Source organism: Onychomys torridus, chromosome 8, assembly GCF_903995425.1.
Source record: "Onychomys torridus chromosome 8, mOncTor1.1, whole genome shotgun sequence".
NCBI classification, from domain to species: Eukaryota; Metazoa; Chordata; class Mammalia; order Rodentia; family Cricetidae; genus Onychomys; species Onychomys torridus.
In genome coordinates this window covers 24298947-24321975 of record NC_050450.1, presented here as the reverse complement: position 1 = coordinate 24321975, position 23029 = coordinate 24298947, and the positions used below count along the sequence as shown (strand labels likewise).

The window sequence follows — 23029 nt, the reverse complement described above, 5'->3', positions numbered from 1 at the left end:
CCCTACCACAGTGTGTCACCCTCACCAGAGGCCCAAAGTGATGGAACTACTCCATCTTGGAAAGAAACTGCTGGAATCATCAGCTAGAATAAACATTTTCTCTTTTTGAGTTACATACCTTGGGTATTTTGCATGCCGATGGAGGGCTAACTAGAAAAGCACTCACCTTCCATGCATATGGCCTTCAACATTGCTAAAAAAGACTACAGCCTGACGAGGGGGTGGGTTGGGGTGGGGGGTGGAGGTGGGGGGTTACAACGGTAGACTCACAGTATGTGGTATCAGATGGAGATCACTGGTTCTAAGCTCAGTACGTCCAAAGGAAGAGGAAAGTGGGGCTCAGAAGAAAGGATAAACTATTTAAAAATCTTAAAATGGCATTTGACAGGGAAGTCATAGTCTCTGATCATATCATCTGGGGGAGACGGGGAGTGACATGTGAGACATTGTGAGAAAAATAAGGCTGTACATGATGATAACCTGTAGCTTTAAGTCTGAAATGCCATAGAATTTGGGTATGCTTGGCTTTTTAAATTTAATCTGGACTTCAATTCGGTAAGATGCAGGGGCTCAGTGGGTAGGAATTGAGATAATACAGTTTTTATTTCCTCTGTGTTATGATGGCTTCCTTTTTACAAAGTGGAGGCTGGCTGGCAGGGAGAATGCCCCTGCAGAGCTGGTTAATTCCTAGGGGTAGTCAACAGCTGAGGGTGAGGCCATCGTCCATACACAAACTAAGCCATTGTGAGAGGATGCTCTCAATCACTTCCTGCGACCAGTTCTCACACAATTAGCCAGTAATTTCCTCTTTTCCAAACCAGTCCTGGGCCAGGTATCACACCTAGGCCCAGTCCTCACATCTCCATCCCTACTGGGACTGTCCAAAATATCCAGTCCTGGGCTGTTTCCCTGCCTGGCCTAGTTTTTCAGTGGAAACTGCAATAAAAGCTGTGACCACACCATACCCCCCTCACCCCGCCCCAATCCCCTGCTTCTCTCGGCCACTCCTGGAGCGTCCCACATCCCTGCACCTGACGCCAGGCTCTTCATATCTATGAAGGCTGTCCGTCATAATGGAAGTGCTTTCAGTGACACTGACCTTCCCGTGTCACCGTTCTGTCACCTTTATGAGTTAACACCAGGCAACAAAGGAAGCCTCGGCTTGGCACAGTTCTTGCTGACTGTCCGAACAGTCCTGGGCAAATTTAATCTCCAAATTGTAAAAGGAGAAATCTGGACCATGTGGTTCATTTCTTAAAACCCTTTCTAGCTTGTTAAGTCAATGAGTCAGTGGAGGGAGGTGAATTCCAAGCCCCACAAAGCACTACGCAGAAGGGCTGGCTGCGGTGAAGAAACGGCGGCTTGCCAAGCCACTGATCATAAAAGCTCTTCCCATGCCCACTTCAGCAGTAAAAACGGCAAAGAAGAAAATCATTTCTGGAAATCTAATTGCATTAAGGAACTAATCCCAGAAAAGGGTCTTGGGTTGGTAGCTCACCAAGAAGATTTGTCTTCTGCATGACAACTAAGGAAATCTGCACATCTACGACTCAGTTGTACTTCTTAATGCAGGTTCCATCTTTGTGTGTGTGTGTGTGTGTGTGTGTGTGTGTGTGTGTGTGTGTGTGTGTGTGTGATGCTGGAGATCAAAGCAAAGGCCTTATGTGTGCTAGGTAGGCATTCTACCACTGAGCCACACTTCTAACTTGATTTTTTTTTTTCTCTCACCGTGCTGGGGATCTACCATGGAGCTATATCCGTGGCTGCTACACCAAAGGCCATTCAAATTGCTGGAAATGCACAAACACTGTGAAGCAACTACCCAAAGAATGCAAACAGAACTCCAGTGGCAGCCACCACTGAAGATGGTGTAGGATATAGAAAGTCTATCCAAGGAAGTCTGGTGGAAGCCATCCAGGCTCTAGGCACAATAGTGAGTTAGTCACTTAATATTCAAAACCCAAACCCCTGGACCAGTATTGGAGTCTCGGTGAGCAGCAGCAAGATGGGCGACGGACTTTGAAAAGATCCCAACTCCACTTCCCACCCAGTGAAGGTGCAGAGGTGAATTCGGGTTCTGTGCTGTTATTATTTTTCATGCGGTTGGACAACATATCTATGGCTGACATGGGTCAAAGGACTCCCGTGGGATATTTAAAGTAAGGCACAGGAGAGAAAGGGCAGATTAAAGGAATGGAGGCTTTTGCTTAAATACAACCTCAGAAAACTCTTTGTGTTCCAACCCCTGTGGCACATCCTAAAAGCTGAGTATACAACACTCCAAAAGCTGGATAGAATCAACTAAGATCTTAGCACACAATGATGTCCCCCTCTCTACTGTTAGTGAGTGCTGTGGGCTATACCTTCTCTCACATTCATTTTAGTCTTTTGTCTGTAATGCCTAAAGATCTCCTAAGAGGAAGTCATGTCCTGCTTCATTGTCTGGGCTTTGGTACCAATATGGGCTAGGAGTTAAGCAGACATACTGTGAGCCAGCAGCCTTCAGACCCACATCTATTCAGCCTGTTAGGTTGAATTTGCCTAATGGTTCAGCGTGTATATTTTCCCATAAGTCAATGAGCTGACTCCCCCTGCCCCCAGGAGCTACACAGAGCCAGGGACATATGCTGAATTTGGGTGTGGTGTCTTTTTTTTTTTTTTTTTTTTTTTAAAGAAAGATACAAGCAAACATTTACCATTTACGAATCTGTGAGCCGAATATACTTAAGCAGACAAAGCGATATCCAGCGGTGATCTAATTGACATTTTAGTTGGGTAAGAGAACCGGGGCCAGCCCAAAGGCAAGCAAATTCATTTTCCAAAGGTCATGGGGTTGGCTGCTGGTGATTCGTTGTTGAAAGATATTTCAGGGTTTGTCAAGGCCACAATCAGAGAGGCCTGTGGAATACAAATAATCCCTCTCCTTGGAAACAAGGAGCCACACCTTGGCTGTGGTTATGTTTATGCAGATGGTGGTGACCATAGTCTCCAATTATGGAGGTCAGTGATGGCAGGGTGGCTTGAGTACAGTCATCTCAGAAGCCTATGAGCTCTGGCTGGGAAAATGACATCCATGGCATTGATGCCAGCAAAGAGGGTGAAACAGGAATGGTCCCTTCCTTTGGGCTAAAATAAACAAAATTATCTAACAAGTAAACAGACATGTATGATAAAGGAACATTCTGAAGTGTGTCAAGGAGATTTGAGGGAAAACAGCATCCCCTGCCCACTTTCCAGTAACAATGTTTGCCTTTCCAGAAGGTATTACCAAAGGTTCCCTGGGAAACTGTCCACAGATATTTCACATATATAAGAGCCCAGAAGAACAAATACAGATCCAGTGATTCCTTCCCAAACCTATAATGCTCAAGTACTTTATATAAAATGGTGCAGTACTAACATAAACCCACTCAATCCCTTTTTTAAACCACCTCTAACTGTTCACAATAAGCAATAGATGTAAATACTGTGTAAGCCCTTGTTAGAGTGCTTGGGAAGATAAGAAGGAAAAATTCAATATATGTTCAGCATGGACACAATTTTCCCTGAATATTTTCAATCCAGACTTGTAGAATTGGATGATGTAGATCTCATAGACACAAGAGTCACAGGTCTGTTCGGACCACTTCATACTTTGTCCTCGAATGTGTGAACTGTAGGTGCAGTTTTATGTCAGACATGATGATCTTTCTTACCCTTTTTAAATATCCTATCATGGTCCAATCAATGAATGACCATACCATAGCTCATTTACCTAGAGTTCCATGGACAGGGATTTTGGTATCTCCCAGGACATTTTCTCTACCAATGACACATATACATTACTGGGGCCTTATGGGAGCGTTAAAGCACATTTATGAAAACTAAGGAGATGATTTGAAGGACCCAGGTATGTTGGGTGCTGCCACTAGCTGACCTGTTAAGGGAGTTATACTAGTTTATCGTTCCCGGTGCCGGGGTCAAAGGTTGCCATCTGCTTTCTCAGTTCATTGTGCTGTAAATTCTTACTGAGCATTCAAGGAAAAAAGAAAAGAAAAGAGAAAAAAAAACCCCAACTTTTTAATCACCTCTACATTTCAAGGGAAGAAGTTGGATGTGCTGTCCAGAATCAAGGCAGCCATGACCAATATATATTGATTGAGGTTTTCTTTGCCAACTTGGGTTAGTTTTCTAAAACGGAGACACAGCACAGGTTTTCCCTACTCCGATATTTATTGTCATTGTTATATGTTTATTGCAGAAATATTAAAGAAACTAAATAAAGGGGAAAAAGAGGTCTATGTACCCTAGAGAGAGATGCAAATAAAACCACACAAAGACTTAAACTGTGAGCCACAGCAGCTTTATTCACAAAAACCCAAACTTGGAAACAACCAAAGTGCCACGCGAGGGCAGCCTCACACAGCGGAATACTACTCAGCCATGAACACGGTGCTAGCCACAAGTGTAAGACAGCAAACTTGAAAATATTATACTGAGTGTAAGAGGCGAGCTAGTGAAGACGGTACATGATTTTGTTTATGGAAGAGGTTCTATGGGCACACATACAGGGAGTGAGTGAACGGAGTGGCAGGGTCCCCGCAGGGGGAGGGGGCAGTGCAGTAGTTCAGAGAACATTCTCAGTGATGTCTTCAGGACGGTCCGTTTGTGAACTGCCTTGAGCTGCATGGCAACAATAGGTGCATTTTTTTTTTTTTAAATCAAAGGTGGACTATACCTTAATGAAGTTGCTTATGTCTACTATGGACTGATAACGACTGCTACCTTTATGTCTTTCTGGCTTTTCCCCATGTCAGTATGTGCACATGTAGAAATAATTTTCAAGCTTTTAGATGCACTTTTTGTTTTATTTCATTTTCAGCAAGTAGGTGCTTGTATTTTGTTAAACTTAAAAAAAAAAAAAACGTACAAATCTCTTGTTTCACATTCTGAATGGTTTTATTCCCTTATCAAATATTTTCTCAGTCCTAGGAAGAACAAGGGTTCCTCTGCCTTCCCACACCAAGTGTAAAGCAAACAGTCCTGGCAGAGTAACAGAAAAGGAGAGACAGGATTCCTTGCCCTGTCTTATGCAGTCCAGGCTAGCCCAAACCTTGAGGCAATCCTCTTGCCTCAGTTTCCCAAGCACTGAGACAATGGACATATGCCACCATGTATGATCATAGCAGCCATGAGGAGACTTTATAAGGCTCCTTGCCTTTTCTCTGTGAGATACATGATTTAATCTGGCCTCAGGCAGATGGCAGCAGCTCCCAGCCTGAAAGAGTTTATTTCTCCAGGTGCAGCTATGGTTCTGGTATCCAGAGAACAGAGGACCAGACTCCATCCACAGCTGGTGGGTGCTCACGGGGAGGACCTCTAACAGACTCCCGAGAAAAGCAGAGGTCCTCCAACCCCCACTGTTTGAGGGGAACAAAAACCTCTGAGTCTCTGAAAGAAGGCATTGTTCCATGGCTTTGCTCCACATACGCAACCCCTCACCAGTCCGGAATCCTTTGTCAGGAATGGGACCTCCCCTCCGACCACATGGCCAGGGAGTGACAATTCAGAGCCAGGAAAGCTTGGGTAATGAGCACAGTGGGGTCCAGTGTGAGTTACAGCCACCCTCTTTGTCATCCTCAGCCCTGGGCAGATGCCAACAGCACACAGTCAGCACACTCAGCACTCCCCAGTGTGTGTGGGGTCGGCTTGCTGCCATCCAGGTTGCTCTGTTCTTGTTTTAATTCCGGACTGATTTCTACCAGTGTTTTAAGAATCATGAAGGAGGCTGGAGAGATGGCTCAGCAGCTAAGAGCACTGACTGCTCTTCCAAAGGATCTGGGTTCAATTCCCAGCACCCACATGGCAGCTCACAATTATCTGTAACTCCAGTTTCAGGGGATCCGACACTCTCACACAGATAAATGTGCAATAAAATAAATAAATAAAATATTTAAAAATATCATTAATGATCTGAGTAACATCTAGGTGGATTATATATATCCACTCTGCTGAATGACTCTTGACTGATCATCACCCAACCTTGCTGAGACTAAATTTCCTCATCTTCAAGAGTAGGAATCCTGCCAACCCCACTGGGTTGTTACAATACTTGGTCAAAGAACAGGAATCTACAGTTGAGACGCCATGTCACCACCTAATCACTGCCCGGACATCGATTCAGCCACAGTTCTTATGAAGAAAAAAAAACAAAAAACCATGGAGATATCAAATGCTTGCCCAAGATCAGTGGGGAGGTCTGTTGTTAAACTCAGGTCCTTTTCCATTTCAGCTCCAAAGACTATATGGCCAGAGAGAGAACAGGTCCATACCCTAAAGCCACCAACCCAGTTCCTGGTAGAGAAAATTCAATTCCCAGTCAGTCACCTGTGCTGAGGACGATTAACACCAGTCTGTATGACTGAGTCTTACAAGCATCTGCTTCTAAATCAGGTGACAGTGCAGACTCTTGGCCCTTGACCAAAAACTGTCACTCATCCATCCATCCATCCATCCATCCATCCATCCATCCATCCATCCATCCACAGAGCTCAAGAAATACATCTCTAACAGGATGCAGAGGACTATGGACCTGGTGATTTTCAAAACACATTGCAGGACTCCTACCCATGAGTGGCCCAGAGTGTTGATAAACACTTGCAACCCCAGCGTTTGGGAACAAGAGGCAGGAGAATTAGGAGTTGAAGATGACCTCTGTTACATAGTGAGTTCAAGGCCAGCCTGAGCTAATGGATATCCCTTTCTGAAACAAACAACAGAAACAAGTAATAGAGAGCAATTCTAGAGCAGGTCAGGGATAAAGAAAGGCGTGTGAAGGACTTCTGAGCTCTCTTTACTCTTTGCAGAGAGGCAGCTGGTGGCAGGATGAGAGGATGAGGCAATGCAGGTGGCAGTGCAGCCACACAAGTGAGTTCATTCGGAGCAACACCTTCTGGAAATAAATAATGAGTGCAGATGAAGAACATGCTTTGTCCCTTCGAGATTAAAAGAGTCCTGAGGGTGCTTAAGTGACAGCGACCACTGCTGTGTGACTTGGAAAGAAGCAGGACAAAATCCCTCGCTTCAGCAATGGGACAGGCACATATCTTAATGCCACCAACTCGGTTCCTGGTACAGAATGTTCAATTCCAGAGTCACTTGTGCTAAGGACGATGAATAAGTCCCCATGTCTGAGTCTCCAGAGCATCTGCTTCTGAACCAGTGCTTTCCCAGTCATTGACGGTCACCACCGATGTCGCTCCTTCAAGGCCTTTGGATACACACGGACTTTAATTGATTTATAGAACGTGGCATCGTGACTTGCCAACAAATTAGCAGGGGTTAGATTATCAGCACCTGGGGCTGACTGTAAGACAGACAGTTAAAAACCTTCAGGTACTTCCTCTGTCTGCAGAAGGTTGGCCCCAGAAGTAGGAGGGGAGGTGAGTCCTAGTTAGAGCTGTGGCTGAATCTGACCACTGGTGATTTGAGTACACCTTCATGGTATAGCACTCAGTATTCAGATTCCATCCCTCCCTCCCTCCCTCCCTCCCTCCCTCCCTCCCTCCCTCCCTCCCTCCTGTGCTGAAGATCACACAGAGCCTCTCAAATGTAGCTAAGTGTTCTACTCCTTAGCCTCACATTCAGTGTTGGCTTTTGTGGTTGGGGATGTGGTTTGGTTGGTACAGTCTTTGCCTTGAATTCACAAAGCCCTGTTTAATCCCCTGCATTGCAAAAATAAACAAATAATTAAAAAAAGACTTTGCATTAGGAGCAAACATTCAAAACCAGATGTTTAATACAGAAAGTTGTTTTACTTCTTTTTAAAAAATGCAAACTGTTAAACACTAACTCATGCTGTCCATGAGCGGCTGGAATGGTCACAGAGCCCACATCTCCAGTCAGCCAGTTACTCCTCAGACAGCACTCATGCTGTATCCATGTGACATGTGTCAACTTTCAGGATTTGAGTTTAAAATCCTTCACTGAAGGGTTTAACTTTGACACATCGCTTCAGAGAAAGTGCCCAAGACCAAATCCCTAGTCCAGAAGTCAACAGCTCAACTGTGGGATGATGTGCTTTCCATCAAGGGAAGCGGATGAATTGGGAGCAGGGTGCAGAGCATTCCTATTCATTCAGCATTTCTTGGTGCCACATTCTTGGCTAAGTTCCTCCCCCTTGTCACCTCATTCAATTACAGTGAGACCTGTGGCCTGGGCGAGGGCTAATCAGCCTTATTTCTTTGAGGAGATAAAGGTGCAGAGAGGAAAATTAGAGGGCCAGAGAGCCAGCAGCTGGCAAGCACAGAGAAAGCCCAGCGACCCTGTCAGAGGCATCAGGTCTTGCTAGGGGGCACGTGGGCCAGAGACTCTCCCTTTAAGTGTGTCTATATGAACAGGCCTGTCTAGAAGTTTGTAGGACAAGTGACAGAAGAGAGAACCTACTACTCGGTTGTTCTGTTTATTACTGCCACATAGGCTGGGCCATCCAGTGTTTGTTAAGACATTTGATTTTCCAAAGCAACCAGAAGTTCATGTCCTTAAGCAAAAGTCATTGGTGTGTGTGTGTGTGTGTGTGTGTGTGTGTGTGTGTGTGTGTGTGAGAGAGCACACATACATTGGGCATCAAATCCAGGGTCTTGTGGGTGCTAAGACACTGCTCTACCTCTGAACTATTTGCCCAGCTCTACTGATTTTTGAAACTCCACAAGAAAGAAATACAATTTTGTTAGAAGTGAGTTTGGTCCACAGTGTCTGAATTCCTTGAGTTCATTAGTCAGTGTAGCATAGTGGCTGTAGTTACAGAGTCTAGATCTAAGCTTTGAGTTTGAACCCCAGCTCAGTCACTTTTTAGCTATGTGATTCTGGACACACCACTTTGCTTTGTGTCCCTTACAGGTTTATCACTTGTCAGTTGGTAATGACCACAACCTTGTTGTCATGAGGACTGAATGGGTGGTTGTTAAAAAGAATCAGCAAAGCTCCATCAGGACTCGAGACTGAGCAAGAAGACTGAAAAAAATCTGTTTGACCCAAGCTGTCCCTTCTTAGGCTGCCTCTGTTGATTCTGTATGTGGGCAGGCAGAGATAGGAATATTTTGGGTTGTTATGAGCTGTCATAGGAACCTCAGACACTTCATCCCCAAGCCCCCCAAATATCCTCTCTATGAGCACAAAGGGATTGCAGCTTTCATAACAGAATGCTAACTAGATGTGTTGCTGAACTATCCACACACCATGTACACCAAACCTTAGCCCCTGACACTTAATGGTTTGGCTTCTTTGGCAGAAGGACTCATCACCTGCAATTAAAAGTAATTGAGGTTTGGGCACCTGTGCTTGAGGACTGGTTACAGAGAGGTTGTTAACAATTGCAAATACTTGCTGTGGATGGAAATGAACACATCTACCACATTCATTTAGGGATGAATACTTGCTACTGATCCAAAATCCTTTACTCTGGCATGGCAGTATGCTGCATGTAGTTATGTTGCTTTTGTTACCAGAGTCTGCTATGAAACACCAGCTCCCAGGGAGGGAGTGGAACCACGTGCACCCTGAGCAATGTCTGCACCCAGATCACAGGTCCTAAGAGCTGTTGTGCAGGATACTACACAGACAGCTCCTTTATTCTCTCAGCAAGACCAGTGTGATTCCCAGATGACCCAGTTTTCTGTGGCAGATCTGGGAAGGACTCTCTTTCTAAGACCAGCCATTTTCCCAAGATGCAAAGCGGTTTATCCAGGGCTAATGCTGGAAGAGAGGAGGGGCGGGAGAGTGGGCTAAACTTAACCAAGTTGCAGATCTCTAACCAGTGCCCAAGATGGGCGGAGCCTTGATTCTTTCCAGAAACATCACCTGCTCATCAGTATCCAACCTGTATTTCTTCTTCTCCAACCTTGGAGTTGAGTGACAAGAAGCCCAGCAAGGTGACCAGAGACCTGAGACAATCCTACTTCTCTTTTCTGCTTCCTGGGTTTACCTCAGTGACCAAACCTATGGAAGGTTTACCTCAGTGACCAAACCTATGGAAGGTTTACCTCAGTAACCAAACCTATGGAAGGTTTACCTCAGTGACTAAACCTATGGAAGGTTTACCTCAGTGACACCCCAATGGAAGAACCATCAGACTTGGCCATCTGAACAGATCTGAATGATTATCTGTGATTTTTCAAGTATATCCTGTACTCACGCTCTTTGTTCAACAAAAATATCATGCTGACCTCTAATGTTGACCTCTAAAGCAAAAATGACCATCATGTGTGAGTTTTTGAAGCATTAAAACCCAAACTTGCAATTTTTTGACCCTATGCCAACAGTTTAACAGATAGGGAAACTGAGGCAAGAGGGTCCACAACAAATAAAGGACAGCATTAGTACCAGGACCTTTAAACAACATGAGAGTCTCAGTCCTGGAGGTCAGAGTTCCCATGTGAAGTTCGGTGGGCAGCACCAAGGGGTGGGCAGCACCGTGTTCCTTCTGGAGGTTCTTGGGCACAATCCTTGCTGATAGGGGCTGTCTAAAATCCAGGCTGTCCTCATCCTGAGCATTTGGCCTTTTCTTTCTCTTCTGGAAATGTGTTTTCTCATCTAAAGATCTTTTCCATTACATTGACCCACATCAACAATCCTGGATAATATATATTCATTTCAAGATCCTAAATTTAATCCCATCTTCAAAGTCTCACTTACCCAGGATCAGGATGTGGACAGTTTTGGTGTGTGTGTGTGTGTGTGTGTGTGTGTGTGTGTGTGTGTGTGTGTGTGTGTCTTATTCACTCTGACACAGGTTGTACTAGACTTAGTACTCCTGGGTTCTAGCACTTTATTTTATTTTATTATTTATTTATTTATTTTTGAGACAGGGTTTCTTAGTGTAGCCCTGTCTGCCCTGGAACTCACTCTGTAGACCAGGCTGGCCTCGAACTCATAGGGATCTATCTGCCTCTGCCTCCTAAGTGCTGGATTAAAGGTATGTGCCACCGCCACCAGGCATTTTCTATGCCTCAGTGGTGACAAGGAAAAAGGACTGGATAGATGAGGAAACAGGCTGTTTTTTCCTCTGACCCACCACAAGTCATAGGTCTGGATGGGACATCTGCCCTGAAAGAAAAGAGAGGGGGCATGATAAAATTGTTTTTAAAAATTAGGGCTGTCTTGGGGCCAGGGTTCTGTAGATATGACCTTTTTTGGTACTGTATTCATCCGGGAAGGGAATAATCAGTCATTAGATGTAATAATGTGGGCCAAATTAATTCACTGGGAACGGGATAAAAGCAGAAAAGCCTGACTATTCTCCCTAAGATCACCAGGAGTGTGAACTGTTTCCATTGCCACACAGAAGCTGGTGCAAAGGAAGAGTTGTGTAACAGCTCTTATCACGTGGCTGCAGGAGTCAGGGCTGAATGCAAGCATGGCTCTCACCTGGCACCTGCCCATCTCAGGGGGAACAATGGCATCCCTGTCCCGGGGGTCCTTTAGCTCACTAGTCATCACTGAGAGGCAGATTTCAATGCTAGTGGCTCAAACTGGGTCTAGTCCTAGCTCTCCTGACGATGCACTCTGAGCATGCTCAGGCTCCAGGTACGTTAGGCACTTGCTCTACTCCTGAGCAAATCTCCTAGCTCCTAAGATGCCTGTTTTAACTGTTTGAAAAACGGAATATATATATACATATATATATATATATATGTATATATGTGTGTGTGTCTGTATATATATATGTGTGTGTGTACACATACACACATATATACATATTCATATCACTTATATAATATATAAGCTGTTTATATATAATATAAATATTATATATACTACTGCAAGGGGCTGTGAAAACATGAAGGGATTTATGGGTACTTTGGGAAGAACCTGTTCTGGGGTTCTGGGATGGAAAGATGGACGGGTGGGAGCTTTTAGAGCACTGACTGCTTGCTTGACATTGATGGCTGCTGCACATCTGCCCACACCCCCAGAACGCACAACATCTAGTGAACCTCACTAGACACCAGTGCTCTGAGTAACCAAGTCTGCAGTCACTCTGTGAGTATTCGAGGCTGAATTTGCAAGGACTGGGAAATTCTCCACACATTCTGCTGTCTTTATGTGGTGCTCTCAAGAATGGCATAGTCCCCACCAGGTGAGGTGACTCACGCCTTTAATCCCAGCACTCAGGAGGCAGAGGCAGGCGGATCTCTGTGAGTTCGAGGTCAGCCTGGGATACAGAGAGAGAGTTCCAGGGCAGCCAGGGCTCCACAGAGAAACCCTGTCTCAAAAATCCAAAATAAATACATAAGAATAATAAAAAGGAATGAGGGATGGGTGGAGGAGTAATATAAGAACTACATAGTCTGTTAACAAAATAAACAATAAATTTATAAAACACTTAATAAATAAATACAGAAAATAAATATAGCTTTGGCGCTATCTCGGTGGTCTTTCTAGAAACCCCTGCTACTGGCTGATGTCTCAGCCTACCTCAGGTCTCGGCTGGAGCAGGGAGAGAGATGCTTTTCCAGCTGTTCAGAATCCATTGTTTCCTTCAAGGCTTACTCAATCTGGCCCACCGGACTGAGAGCTTGCCCCAGTCCTGCACCAACTGTGCCCACACCCATCTTGGCAGCCTTTTCCAGTCTCACCAGGACCAGCTCTCTTGCTTGGAAATAGCTCTCAGGGCCCATTTCCATTTCTGTCTAAAGGAAAACCAAGTTCCAGTTTATCAGACTGTGGTGGCAATTCCACAAGACGATACAAGGACTTGGTGTGGACTGTAAAGAATCACACTAAGGAGAGGTGCACAGCTTCCTGGCTTGACTCTTCACTGGGTCTTTTTAAAACGTTTTACACAGCAGAAGACGAAGGCTGGGAAGGGTTAATAAGCTTGTCCGAAGTACACGGAGAGCAAGCAGAAAAATCTAGAACTTGGAAAATAAATCTTTTTTTTTCCTACTCTAAAACGCCTCTTTTTAGTCGGTATACTCAATCGACAGCAACGTGACTGAGGATCTGAGCATCGGCAGCTCCCGACTCTAAGTGTGAGGTCCACAGGAATACTCATCTCTTCTGAAGCCCATTGCATTTCTCATTTAGTCTAATAGTCTCCAGGCAGGGCTCAGGCCAACAGCAAAATCCTCATAAGACCCCTGGGTCCAAGTCTAAGGGGCCTGTAGGCCCTATGCTTCCTTGGCAAGGTGGAGAGCGGGAGACAGGACTCCATCCTAGATCTTTGTTTAAAATCCCTTGCTTCCTGTGGACTTTGTGCTTAAGGGGGTTAAATATCTGTGGCAAGTTTTTTTTTTTTTTAAATTGGCCCACAGGAAAATTGTCCTGGATAATAAATTTTAATGCTGGATCAAGAATAATGGTCTCCATTATTCTGAAAACCGCAAAGGCTTCTCTGGGCTTATTCTCGGTGCCTCCATTTCATTCTTTGCTTCTAAGACATAACAATGCTTTCCCAGTGAGGCCTTTGGCTGTTCTCTATACATCAGAGGCTCTGCTGAAAGCCACCCACCCACCCACCACTCACTGTTTGTTGTGCACCTACTATGTGGCAAGCAGAGACCCACTTCTCAAAAGTCAGACTTGAGCTCTGTCTTTATATACCATCCAGGCCATTGGGGAAGGACAGTCATGGCCACAACCATAACTTAGAATAAGGAATCTCAAATCCCTCTTCAGTCACAGCCCCCCACCCCCGCCCCCCACCCAGGAGGGACAGGCACTGTTCCCATGTGTCAGCATCTGTGGAGACGACTAGCTCAAAGCCCATACACGTCTGCTTCCAGTCGATAAACTGGTTGCAGACACTGCAGTGAACCCTGGTAGCCTCTATGTCTGCTTTCCCTATCAGGTTCCCATAACTTTTAAATCTCCGTAGTGGCCACGCCCGCTTTACTCTCTTCTGTAAAAATCTGTCCTGCCCACTGACTCTGGAGCCATCTTTCTTCTGTGACAACCTCACAAAGCTCCTTCTCTTAACGCCCTCATCATTTTGGCTTCCGGTGGTCAAGTCCTCTCCCCAGCTCCCTGCTTTAACCTTATCTCATTATATCCTTTCTTGCTGGGTGTGCTCCAGGCTCATATCTCTGACAAGCATCGACTCTTGCACATACTGCTAGGTGATTTTACATACAATTGATCTTTGTGTTGGGACTACCCTGGTCCTGAGTGAACTCCTACTCATCCTTCAAAACCTAACACATGCCACCTCTGGAGTAAAGACAGAATCAGATTGGTTTTCTGAGTCTCCACATCCTTTCCTTTACACCCGATGAAACGGACAGTGTTTCCTTTATGTTGCTGTGATTAAAAACAAAACAAAAACCCCCAAACCAAAAAAAAAAAAAACAATCAAAACCAACTTGAGGAGAGAAGGGTGTATTTGGTTTACAGGTTGCAACACTGAGGGAAGCCAAGGCAGGAACTAAGGAATGGACAGAGGCAGGAGCCATGAAGAAAGGCTGCCGACTGGCATATTTCCAGGCTAACATACAGCTATCTTTTATGGAGCCAAGGTGCACTTGGTTAGGGATGGCACTACCCACAGTGGGCTGGACCCTCCTATACAAGAAAATGCCCCACAGATATGCCTACAGGCCAGTCCAAGGGAGGCAATTCCTCAATGGAGGTTTCCTGTTTCTCAGAGGTGTCAGGTTGACAACAGAAACTAATGATGACAGAGCCCTTGACCGTGGCCTACACATGCTAGTCCGTAAGTCCATCCTCTTGTCAAGCTGTGAACTCTGTAAGTAAAGGGATGGTCTTATTCCTCTTGTAACATTATTTTTGTATGAAACACTGGAACACTTGCACAGGGATTCTGGTAGGTAATATCCGCCAGCACTATCAGTGGGACAATGGACCTATTTGTAGCTTTGATGGTTTTGATCAACCTTATCCTCTGCCATGAGCCACGGGGACACTGTGAACATCTCACGGTGATGGAGACAGGCAGACTGTGTCTATACAGGCTGGTTCTGTGAGACATGCAGAAACAAGTTGGCGTTATGAGCAAGACAATTTCAGGGGTTGATAAGTGCTCTGAAGAAACATACTGGGTAATGGAATAAATGTGGAGGGCAGCAGGGGTGGGGCGCTGCCTTAGGTGGGTCTGGGCAGGCGGCTTTGGGCTGAACCCGAAGGATCAGGAGTGGATGTGCAACAGCCCCAGAGCACAGCATGCTGTGCAATTAGAACAGCAAAGAGCAACGGTTCTGAGGCAGGACGGTGCTGTGGTGACCAAGGGATGGGAATGGACTGGGAGCGTTGCATGAGCTGAGCTGAGGGACACAGATCGCGCAGAGCTTTGGGTTGGGGGGGATGAGGGGTACAGGTGCTGGCCCAGGAACAGTGACAGAATGATCTGCCAACACAGATGCCCCCCAAAATGGGGGCTAGTGTCCCTCCCTGCTCCTCCCTCACCCTCTTGTGGGGCGGAGACAGCTCTCATTAATCTCCGCTGTAGCACAGCCTAACTAGAGAACACAAAGACTGCCTGCTTGGCTTTGTTTTCAAGCCGTCAATTCCAAATTCTGCTAGCTGGCAGAGACAGGGGCTATTGATTTTCCCTTCTGGAATGCGTGTCCTACAGAGTCCTCGCCAATAGAAACTGAAACACAGAGGAAAACATGACTGCTGAGAAAGACAGGGCCAGGGGACATTTCTTTTTAAAACACTTTGTAGGGGGGGGGGGCGGAGTCTTCTCACTTACTCCTGGATAGTGGCTTGTCATCTCTTGTCTCCAGTTCGTCTCTTCCTCCCTTGGCTCTGTGTCTGTGATTTCTCTGGCCTTCCTGCTGCATCTTTATTTAGAACCTAGCTTAGTGCTTGCACATGGTAGGTATTTAATACTAGCCCAGAGAATGACGGCACACAGGTAAGCTTTCCTGCGGTCTTTCCTCCAGATCAGTTTGTCTGTCTGCTTTGCAGCTTAGCACCTCCTGGTCTTCCAGACAGGCTGTGGAGAGTGAGTCCAGACCATATGTACATCCAGCTTGCAGAGGCTGCACGAGTGGAGTCCCCAGACTAATGAGTGTCTCTAGAGGGCCAGGTGAGAGGCTTCCCTCTGCTGGTGGGGGAGGAGCAGGGTACCAAGTCCCTCAGCGTGAGTGGCGTGCCAGTGGCTGCCCAGTTCCATAGGGTTCAGACACTGCTGCCTTTGTTTTGAAAACGGTGAAAGTCCCATGCTTTCCTGTCCCCCCCCCCCCCCCCCCCACTCTGGAGTAGTGTATCTGGCTAGTCTGCATTCTTCCTGTTGTTGGGATGGCTGCAAGGGGAAGATCAAGGGTAGATCCTGTCTGGAGCTCAAGGGTAGCTAGCCAGGGTACTAATTGTAGTCCGGCTGCAAAGTCTTAGCCTTAATTTTGTCTGCCAGCTGTTACTAAATCACACACATTGATGGGAAGGTTAGTTGTGTCATCTGGAAAAAATGGGGTCGCCACAAGTTCTTTCATTTTGAAAGGCACACGAGGGCAAGCAAAGGGAATTCATCTCGACATTCCAGAACTCTCTTTTAAAAATCCCAGCCAGTCTTTGATTTTTTTTTTTATCCTCATAATGCAGCATATAGCACCACGGATAGTTCCAGTCAGTCCTTATTTCACATATCACTTGGTTTAAAGCTTGCACTGCACTCCAATAGTTCATCTTTGGGTCACACGTTACACAAGATAACAGATCCACAGCAGTGTATTTCCCAAGCCACACGGGATGGTGGGGGAGGGTCCAGAGCTTGTTCTTAAACAGTCTGCAGCCAAGGCTGTTCCTCCCTGAGACTGAAATGTGGCTATTCATGATTCACAAGGTCAACCGGCTCCCTGTGGGTGACCTAAGTGTAGGGGAAGTGTGCTTCTTTCATGGGTCTTCTGCAAACTTCACTTTTCAAAAGTGCCCCCTGTTTGTTGCCCATGGGCTGGTGCTTGCTTCCCTTCTCCCTCCTCAGAGTGGTGATGGGAACAGAATGGAGGCCCTAGCATATGCAAATCATGCACTCCACCACTGAGGTGCACCCTCAAAGCCCCAGATGCATATTAAATGCTCCACTTCACTATATCTCTGCCCAGATGCCAACCCTCCATGAATTTGTAGTTAGCTCCTGTCCTGCACCTCCAATTACCCACGTGGCATTTTCTCTTGGGATTATAGGATCCTTTGATCTACTTCTCTCATATTAAAATCAAGAAAGTCCAGGGAGGTAGTGTGGCTTTGCCAAATTCCCTCAATCAGAAAGAACAAGAGAGGATGGCAGACTCCTCCATTTTCTAGGACACTAGTGTTCTGTTCACACGGTCCATGGAAGAAGACAGGACATCCCTGCACACCCAACATGGTGACTACCTAAGTCCTGATCCTCCAAGCCTGGCTCTGCCTCCTGAGGTTTCAGTCTCTATGAAACAGAAGCTCTGAGAAGGCAGAGCTCACAGATCCATACATAGGACTCTCTGCTGCTTGCCCCAAAATGGCATTATCTGTCACATTTTATCTTTTTTTTTTTTTCATTCTATCTTGACATACGCATAGGTAAATGATTATGAGACCTGGCTATTACTGTAGTGTCCAAACCTGGATTTCCTCAATTCACACTCTTCCCAGCCCCTAAGGACTCACCAAATACCAAGTTCTACAGGTGTGGTCCCTCCTGTTTTCTCCTTTTAGTTTCTTATCTCTTTCCTTCCCTCCCGAGCTCCAGCCCTAATCTTCTTGGACTGGAGAGAACTTCATCTCTTACCCCCAGCATTTCCTTCTTGCATGCTTTCCTATCCTCAGTCATTCAGAATAAAAGCCCCATGAGGTGTCTCCGTATCTGCCCTCGTCACATCCCCTTCTCCAGTTTCATCCTACACTTTGTTTGGCCTGCCTGCCTAGTTTATTCTGTGAATTCTAAGCATCGCTTAGGCCAGACAAGTACAGCCTGCGCCACTCTGACAACCACAAGGAATGTATCAGCCACAGCAGGTAGAACGTTGCAAACACCATCATGTGTCAAGCACTGCACAGACTTATTCATACGCATTATTTTATTAATTTTCACAAAACCCCTAGGAGGTAAGACAAATTATTAGCCTCATGTTACAGTCGTAGAAACTCACGCTCAGAGGTGTCAGGGCATTTACCAAAGGTCACAGACCCATTACCAAAACAGATGGAATTCATACATAATTCTATCAGACAACCAAACTATGCTCTTAACCTCTAGGCTGCTGTTGCCTAAAACTATTTCCTTCTTTCCACAGCCCCTCACTCTGCTCAGCCACTCATGTGCAAGTTTTCATGTTATCAGCATTTTACTGAGCATCCTCCTCAGGACACATCTTTCTTGTCCCTGGTCATGTGGTAAGCCACAAGAGAACAGGAATTACATTTCTGGGCCCTTACAGGTTTTGCCCCATGTGCACATTGCTAACTGAACAGGAGAATGGAGGACTCCATCCTCCGTTAGTTTTCTTTTCTTTTCTTTCTTTTTAAAAACTCTTCCTTGAGGTGACAAGTCTGTTTTCCTCCCAGGACCACAGGGAGGTAAAGACTGTAACCGAAAGAGAGGAAAAGTCCTGTGTTCAGGTCCCGAGTCTTATAGCCAGGTAGAGCAGATGAAATTTACATACCAGAAAATGGTTTTATGCACAAAATTCAAAACAAAACAAAAACCCTACCTACTGTACGCAAATGACCTTCAGGCAGTCCATGTGGGGCATATATGAAACCCAGATGAGAGTCTGTGTTTGGACTTGCATCCTGTTTCTACCATGTCTCTTAGACAAACATTTCAAAACCCACAAAATCTGAAACTCCAAACACTTCTGGCCCCAAGCCTTTCAGATAAAGGACGCTGGTTCTGTATTTGCATATGCTCCGTCTAGGAGACAGGCCTGGCAGCATTTACTGGACTGACTTGGGGAATTTTGAAGCTTTGACTCCTGAGGCCTTTGTATGGTTACAGATATTCAAGGGGAAAGGTAAAGAAGCCCGAGCTCCTCTACCAGGAACCACTGTGGGACCGAATTACTTTCCCCGAGAATGGTAAGTGCAGTTGACAATTACACAGCTCTGTTTATACATGACTACAGTATGTCTGCTAACTGATCCATGTAAAACTACCACCACAGGACCACACAGATCATTCTGTACATGGAAAAAATGCTAACCTGGGGCTCAGTCATCAGGAAGCTGATGGACATCGGGTTAGTCATTCTCTCTCTCTGGACCTCTGTTTTTCACTTGTCCTGACATTCTGGGATATTAATTAAGATGATGGGTTTGTCCAAGTTCATGGCACTCCTAAGTTTTTAGAATCCAAGAAACAAAATACTGGAAAAGCTAAAGCTGGCGAAGGTGCCACCCTTGGGTAAGAACCAAGGCTTTGCTCTTGTACTCTGCTGCTCACCGACATCTCCAGGCCAGGAGCTCTGCCTTATGTAAGGCCTACCTGTCTACGGAACAGAGCACGCATGTGCTCCGGCTGCACCTCTGCCACATACTCTTTCCTGTCCCCAGAGGAAGGAGCAGGCAGCCTCCTTGTCCCTGAGGCCCTGGAAAAGTCATCTCTACCTCCCAGTGCCTCGCCTTTCAAAGATGTCCACGCCTTCTGTGTGCTCTGCATGTTAGACACCAAAGGTTTCACAAGGCCCCAGCCCCCAGGGTGGGAGGTGGGGGAGGCAGATGGCCTGCATCTGGAAGCCATCACTAGCTCCCTGGTTATGTTCACAAACCCAAACCCCCCATCTGTCATGGAGAAAGTGACAGTTGTAGATTTTTTTCTCCCCTTTTAGTCTCTTACAAGACCGCTTAAACAGAATTGAAGCTAATGAAGGAGGCTGGTAGGCAGACATGCTTGCTCAGCCCAATCAGGTGGTATCGCTGTACCCGACTCCAAAAATGCTCTGAAGCCATAGAATGGCTTTGCGGATAGAGACGCAGAAAGCACAAACCTTCTAAAGGCGGGGGGCCAGGGAACTGTGGAGGTCACATAGGAACCGATCACAGTTATTAGGCAAGTTCAAATACGGAGTGTTGGGACAAGTCTGCGGTGACAGTGCCTGGAGGTGTCCATGGTAAAACTGCTCAGAGCTGTTCACACTTGCTCTTGCTCTGTGCAAAGGAAATTCAAGTCTGAAGACTCAGGTTCATGGACTACACTGAAGTCAACTTGCTGTGTTGCTATGGGACTAGGGTTAAATAGAATGATACCACTAGGGAACTGGTACAGGGACCTATCTATGATTTCTCGACATCTTGTCAATCAATAATGATTTTAAAATAAACGTGAAGAGCCAACAAATGAAAAGTCTACTGCAGTGGGGATGGACTTGGACTGGTGTCCCCAAGGTCCTGGGACACAAGTTCTAATGCTGTTTCTTCATAAGGGGCTGGAGTCCAGCCCGTTTGTGCCAATGACGTTATCACCATCGTTATCAGCACTGTTACCACCAGCATCACTTCCATCCCATCATCATCAGTGCTTGAATTGACCGAATACTAGGAGTGCGACTTCTCCTTCTCTCTCTCCTTCTCCCCCCCCCCCCCCCCGCCTCTCCCTTCCATTTTCTTAATTGCACACAACACTGGTACCAGACTACCAAAGACCATGGGAGAAGCCAGCTGGCACCAAAGCCATGCAGCTTTGGTGCAGTCAGGCTCTGACCCAGGAAGAACAGGGCTTTGTGAAGCTCTCCACCTTCCAAGCCACCCAGAGTGCCCTCCTCTTCCTCACTCCTATTCGGGCCAGAGAGCCCAAGTGAGCTCTATCTGCTCCAAAGCAACAAACACAGCACTTACAGGTTCTTCACGTCTGCGATGCCGCGGAACGCCTTCCTCGGAACGCCCTGGATCTGGTTCTCACTCAGATCTCTAAACAAGAAGAGAAGAGGCAAACCAGTTAAAGACGGAGACCACATTCTCTGCATCTCATTACGATAACAAAACCCTGGGAGGCTGCTGGTGCTGCCCACCAGAAGTGTTTGAGGGCTGTTTAGTCTCAGGCCCCTGGCTGTTAAAAGCCTATACACTGTTCTGCAAGTGAGGACTTTTGCAGAAATAGTTACTAGGAGGGGATCGGTTTGCCTCAGGGCAGGCACTATGGGTGGTCTCACACCTCCAGGCCATGAGCCAAGACTCCAGGTTATTTGTTACACACACTGCACCCCATTCAGTTTTGGCACCTCCCAGAGAGGACCCTTACTCCCCTTCCCTCAAGACATCCCTCCCTAACTCAAGGTCAACACCCCTCAATCTCCTGTTTCTCAGGCAGACCTTTGATGCTCAAATTCTCTGCTCTTGCCATTTGGGATTGGAACTGAGTCTGGTCACTGGGTTTTCTGATAGGAACAGAGGGACTCATGCATTTCCACACATTCCATCCAAAACAGGGGTCTCACCCCTCATTCTGCACTGAGGGGTGCCAACCAACACACTGGCTGGTTTGAAGCAGGTATAGAAGAATGTGGTGTGTGGGTGGCTCCAACCCAAATCTTAAGAATCCCCTAGCACCTCAATTTCCTTCCCCCAAATCATGCAGGCCTTTTGGGTTTGGTTTGTTCTCTGGTTTCATCTCTGTTTTTGCTAGACCCAACCACGTGCATTTGTTTTCATTCAGATCTCAAGCCTTCTTGGATCTCAGTGAGTAATCAATCCATAAAGACCCATCCGAGCCCCAGGCATATGAGGCAGCTCTGCCAAATACTGCAAGCAGCAAGGCTATTCCCATTCAACCACCTGCTACAGGAGCATCTTCAAAGAGGACAGGGGGAAGGGGACGCATGTGTGAAGATGGGACTGCCTGACTGCCAGCCCCCACTAATTTTTAGATATGAAAGGTGTATATATGCACATACTCATATACACAAATACACATGTCTGGGATTTTGAAAAGAAAACCCCTCAAATAATGAAGGAAAAAACCAACCATAGACATAACCACTGCTAACAACTATACACAGAGCATATAAATTTCACTGATATGACCTCCAAATGTATGGCCTATTCTGAACCATTTTTCACATGCTAAATTAGGAACATCTATGTTTTCACCAAGCACATCAATGTCGATATTTTAAATTGCAGCACAGCATCTGACTGTATATACAGTTCATTGTATGACTATGATTGTAAAGTGGGTGTTGGCTCAACTTCTGTCATGTAAAGAAACATCAGGATTGGATGGGCAAGATGGCTCAGCAGGTAAGGAACTTGTTACCAGGCCGGACAACTCGAATTTCATCTCTGGAACCCACATGGTAGAAGAAGTAAACTGACTCCTACAAGTTGTCCTCTGACCTTCACATATGTATCATGGCATGTGCACACATGTGCATGTACACACATACACACAGTGTGAAAAGAATTAAAAAAAAAAAAAGAAAAGAAAACATGGGGACTGGAAAGATGGCTCAGAGGTTAAGAGCCCTGGCTACTCTTCCAGAGGTCCTGAGTTCAATTCCCAGCACCCACATGGTGGCTCACAACCATCTGTAATGAGATCTGGTGCCCTCTTCTGGCCTGCAGGGATATATGCAAGCAGAACACTGTAACCATAATAAATAAATAAATCTTTTAAAAAAATAAAAAGGAAACACTAGAACACATTTCTCTGTTCATACCCTTGGGGACACGTCTTAGGTTGTTTGTTACACTTACTGCATCCCATTCAGTTTTGGCACCTCCCAGAGAAGACCCTTACTCCCCTTTCCTCAAGACAACCTTGGCACAAGGTCCTACTGGGAGAGCTTACTGGCTGCAGGAGAAACTCATCCTTGTCGAGTTCACCCACAGATAGATTGGTGATGCTTGCCCACGTGCTGATTTTTGAGACATCTCCTCAAAAGCTACTTCAAACATACATTGAAGAAGAGGCCAGATGGCCACATTCTACCGAAACTCGGGCAGTCTACAGGGACACTTTGCAAAACGGGAGGAGGGCAAATCAGAAAGCAGAAGAGAAACATCATCCATCTTTCTTCTTCAGTCACCTGCTGATAAGTGACACACACTCTGAGCAGCTGGCTGAACTTCAGGACAGTTGGGCTAGCCTTGGGCTACTCTCAGGATCCAAACCAAGGCT

General features: G+C 46.0%; 1 protein-coding gene across 1 annotated transcript in view; it reads right to left on the bottom strand.

Annotated features, from left to right (window-relative positions):
* Positions 1–23029, bottom strand: part of Slit3 (slit guidance ligand 3) — a 592872-nt gene that overhangs the window by 183658 nt on the left and 386185 nt on the right. Inside the window, exon 5 of the mRNA XM_036196765.1 lies at positions 20749–20820. Coding sequence (XP_036052658.1) covers positions 20749–20820 — 72 coding nt within the window. The remainder of the gene's footprint in view (positions 1–20748; positions 20821–23029) is intronic.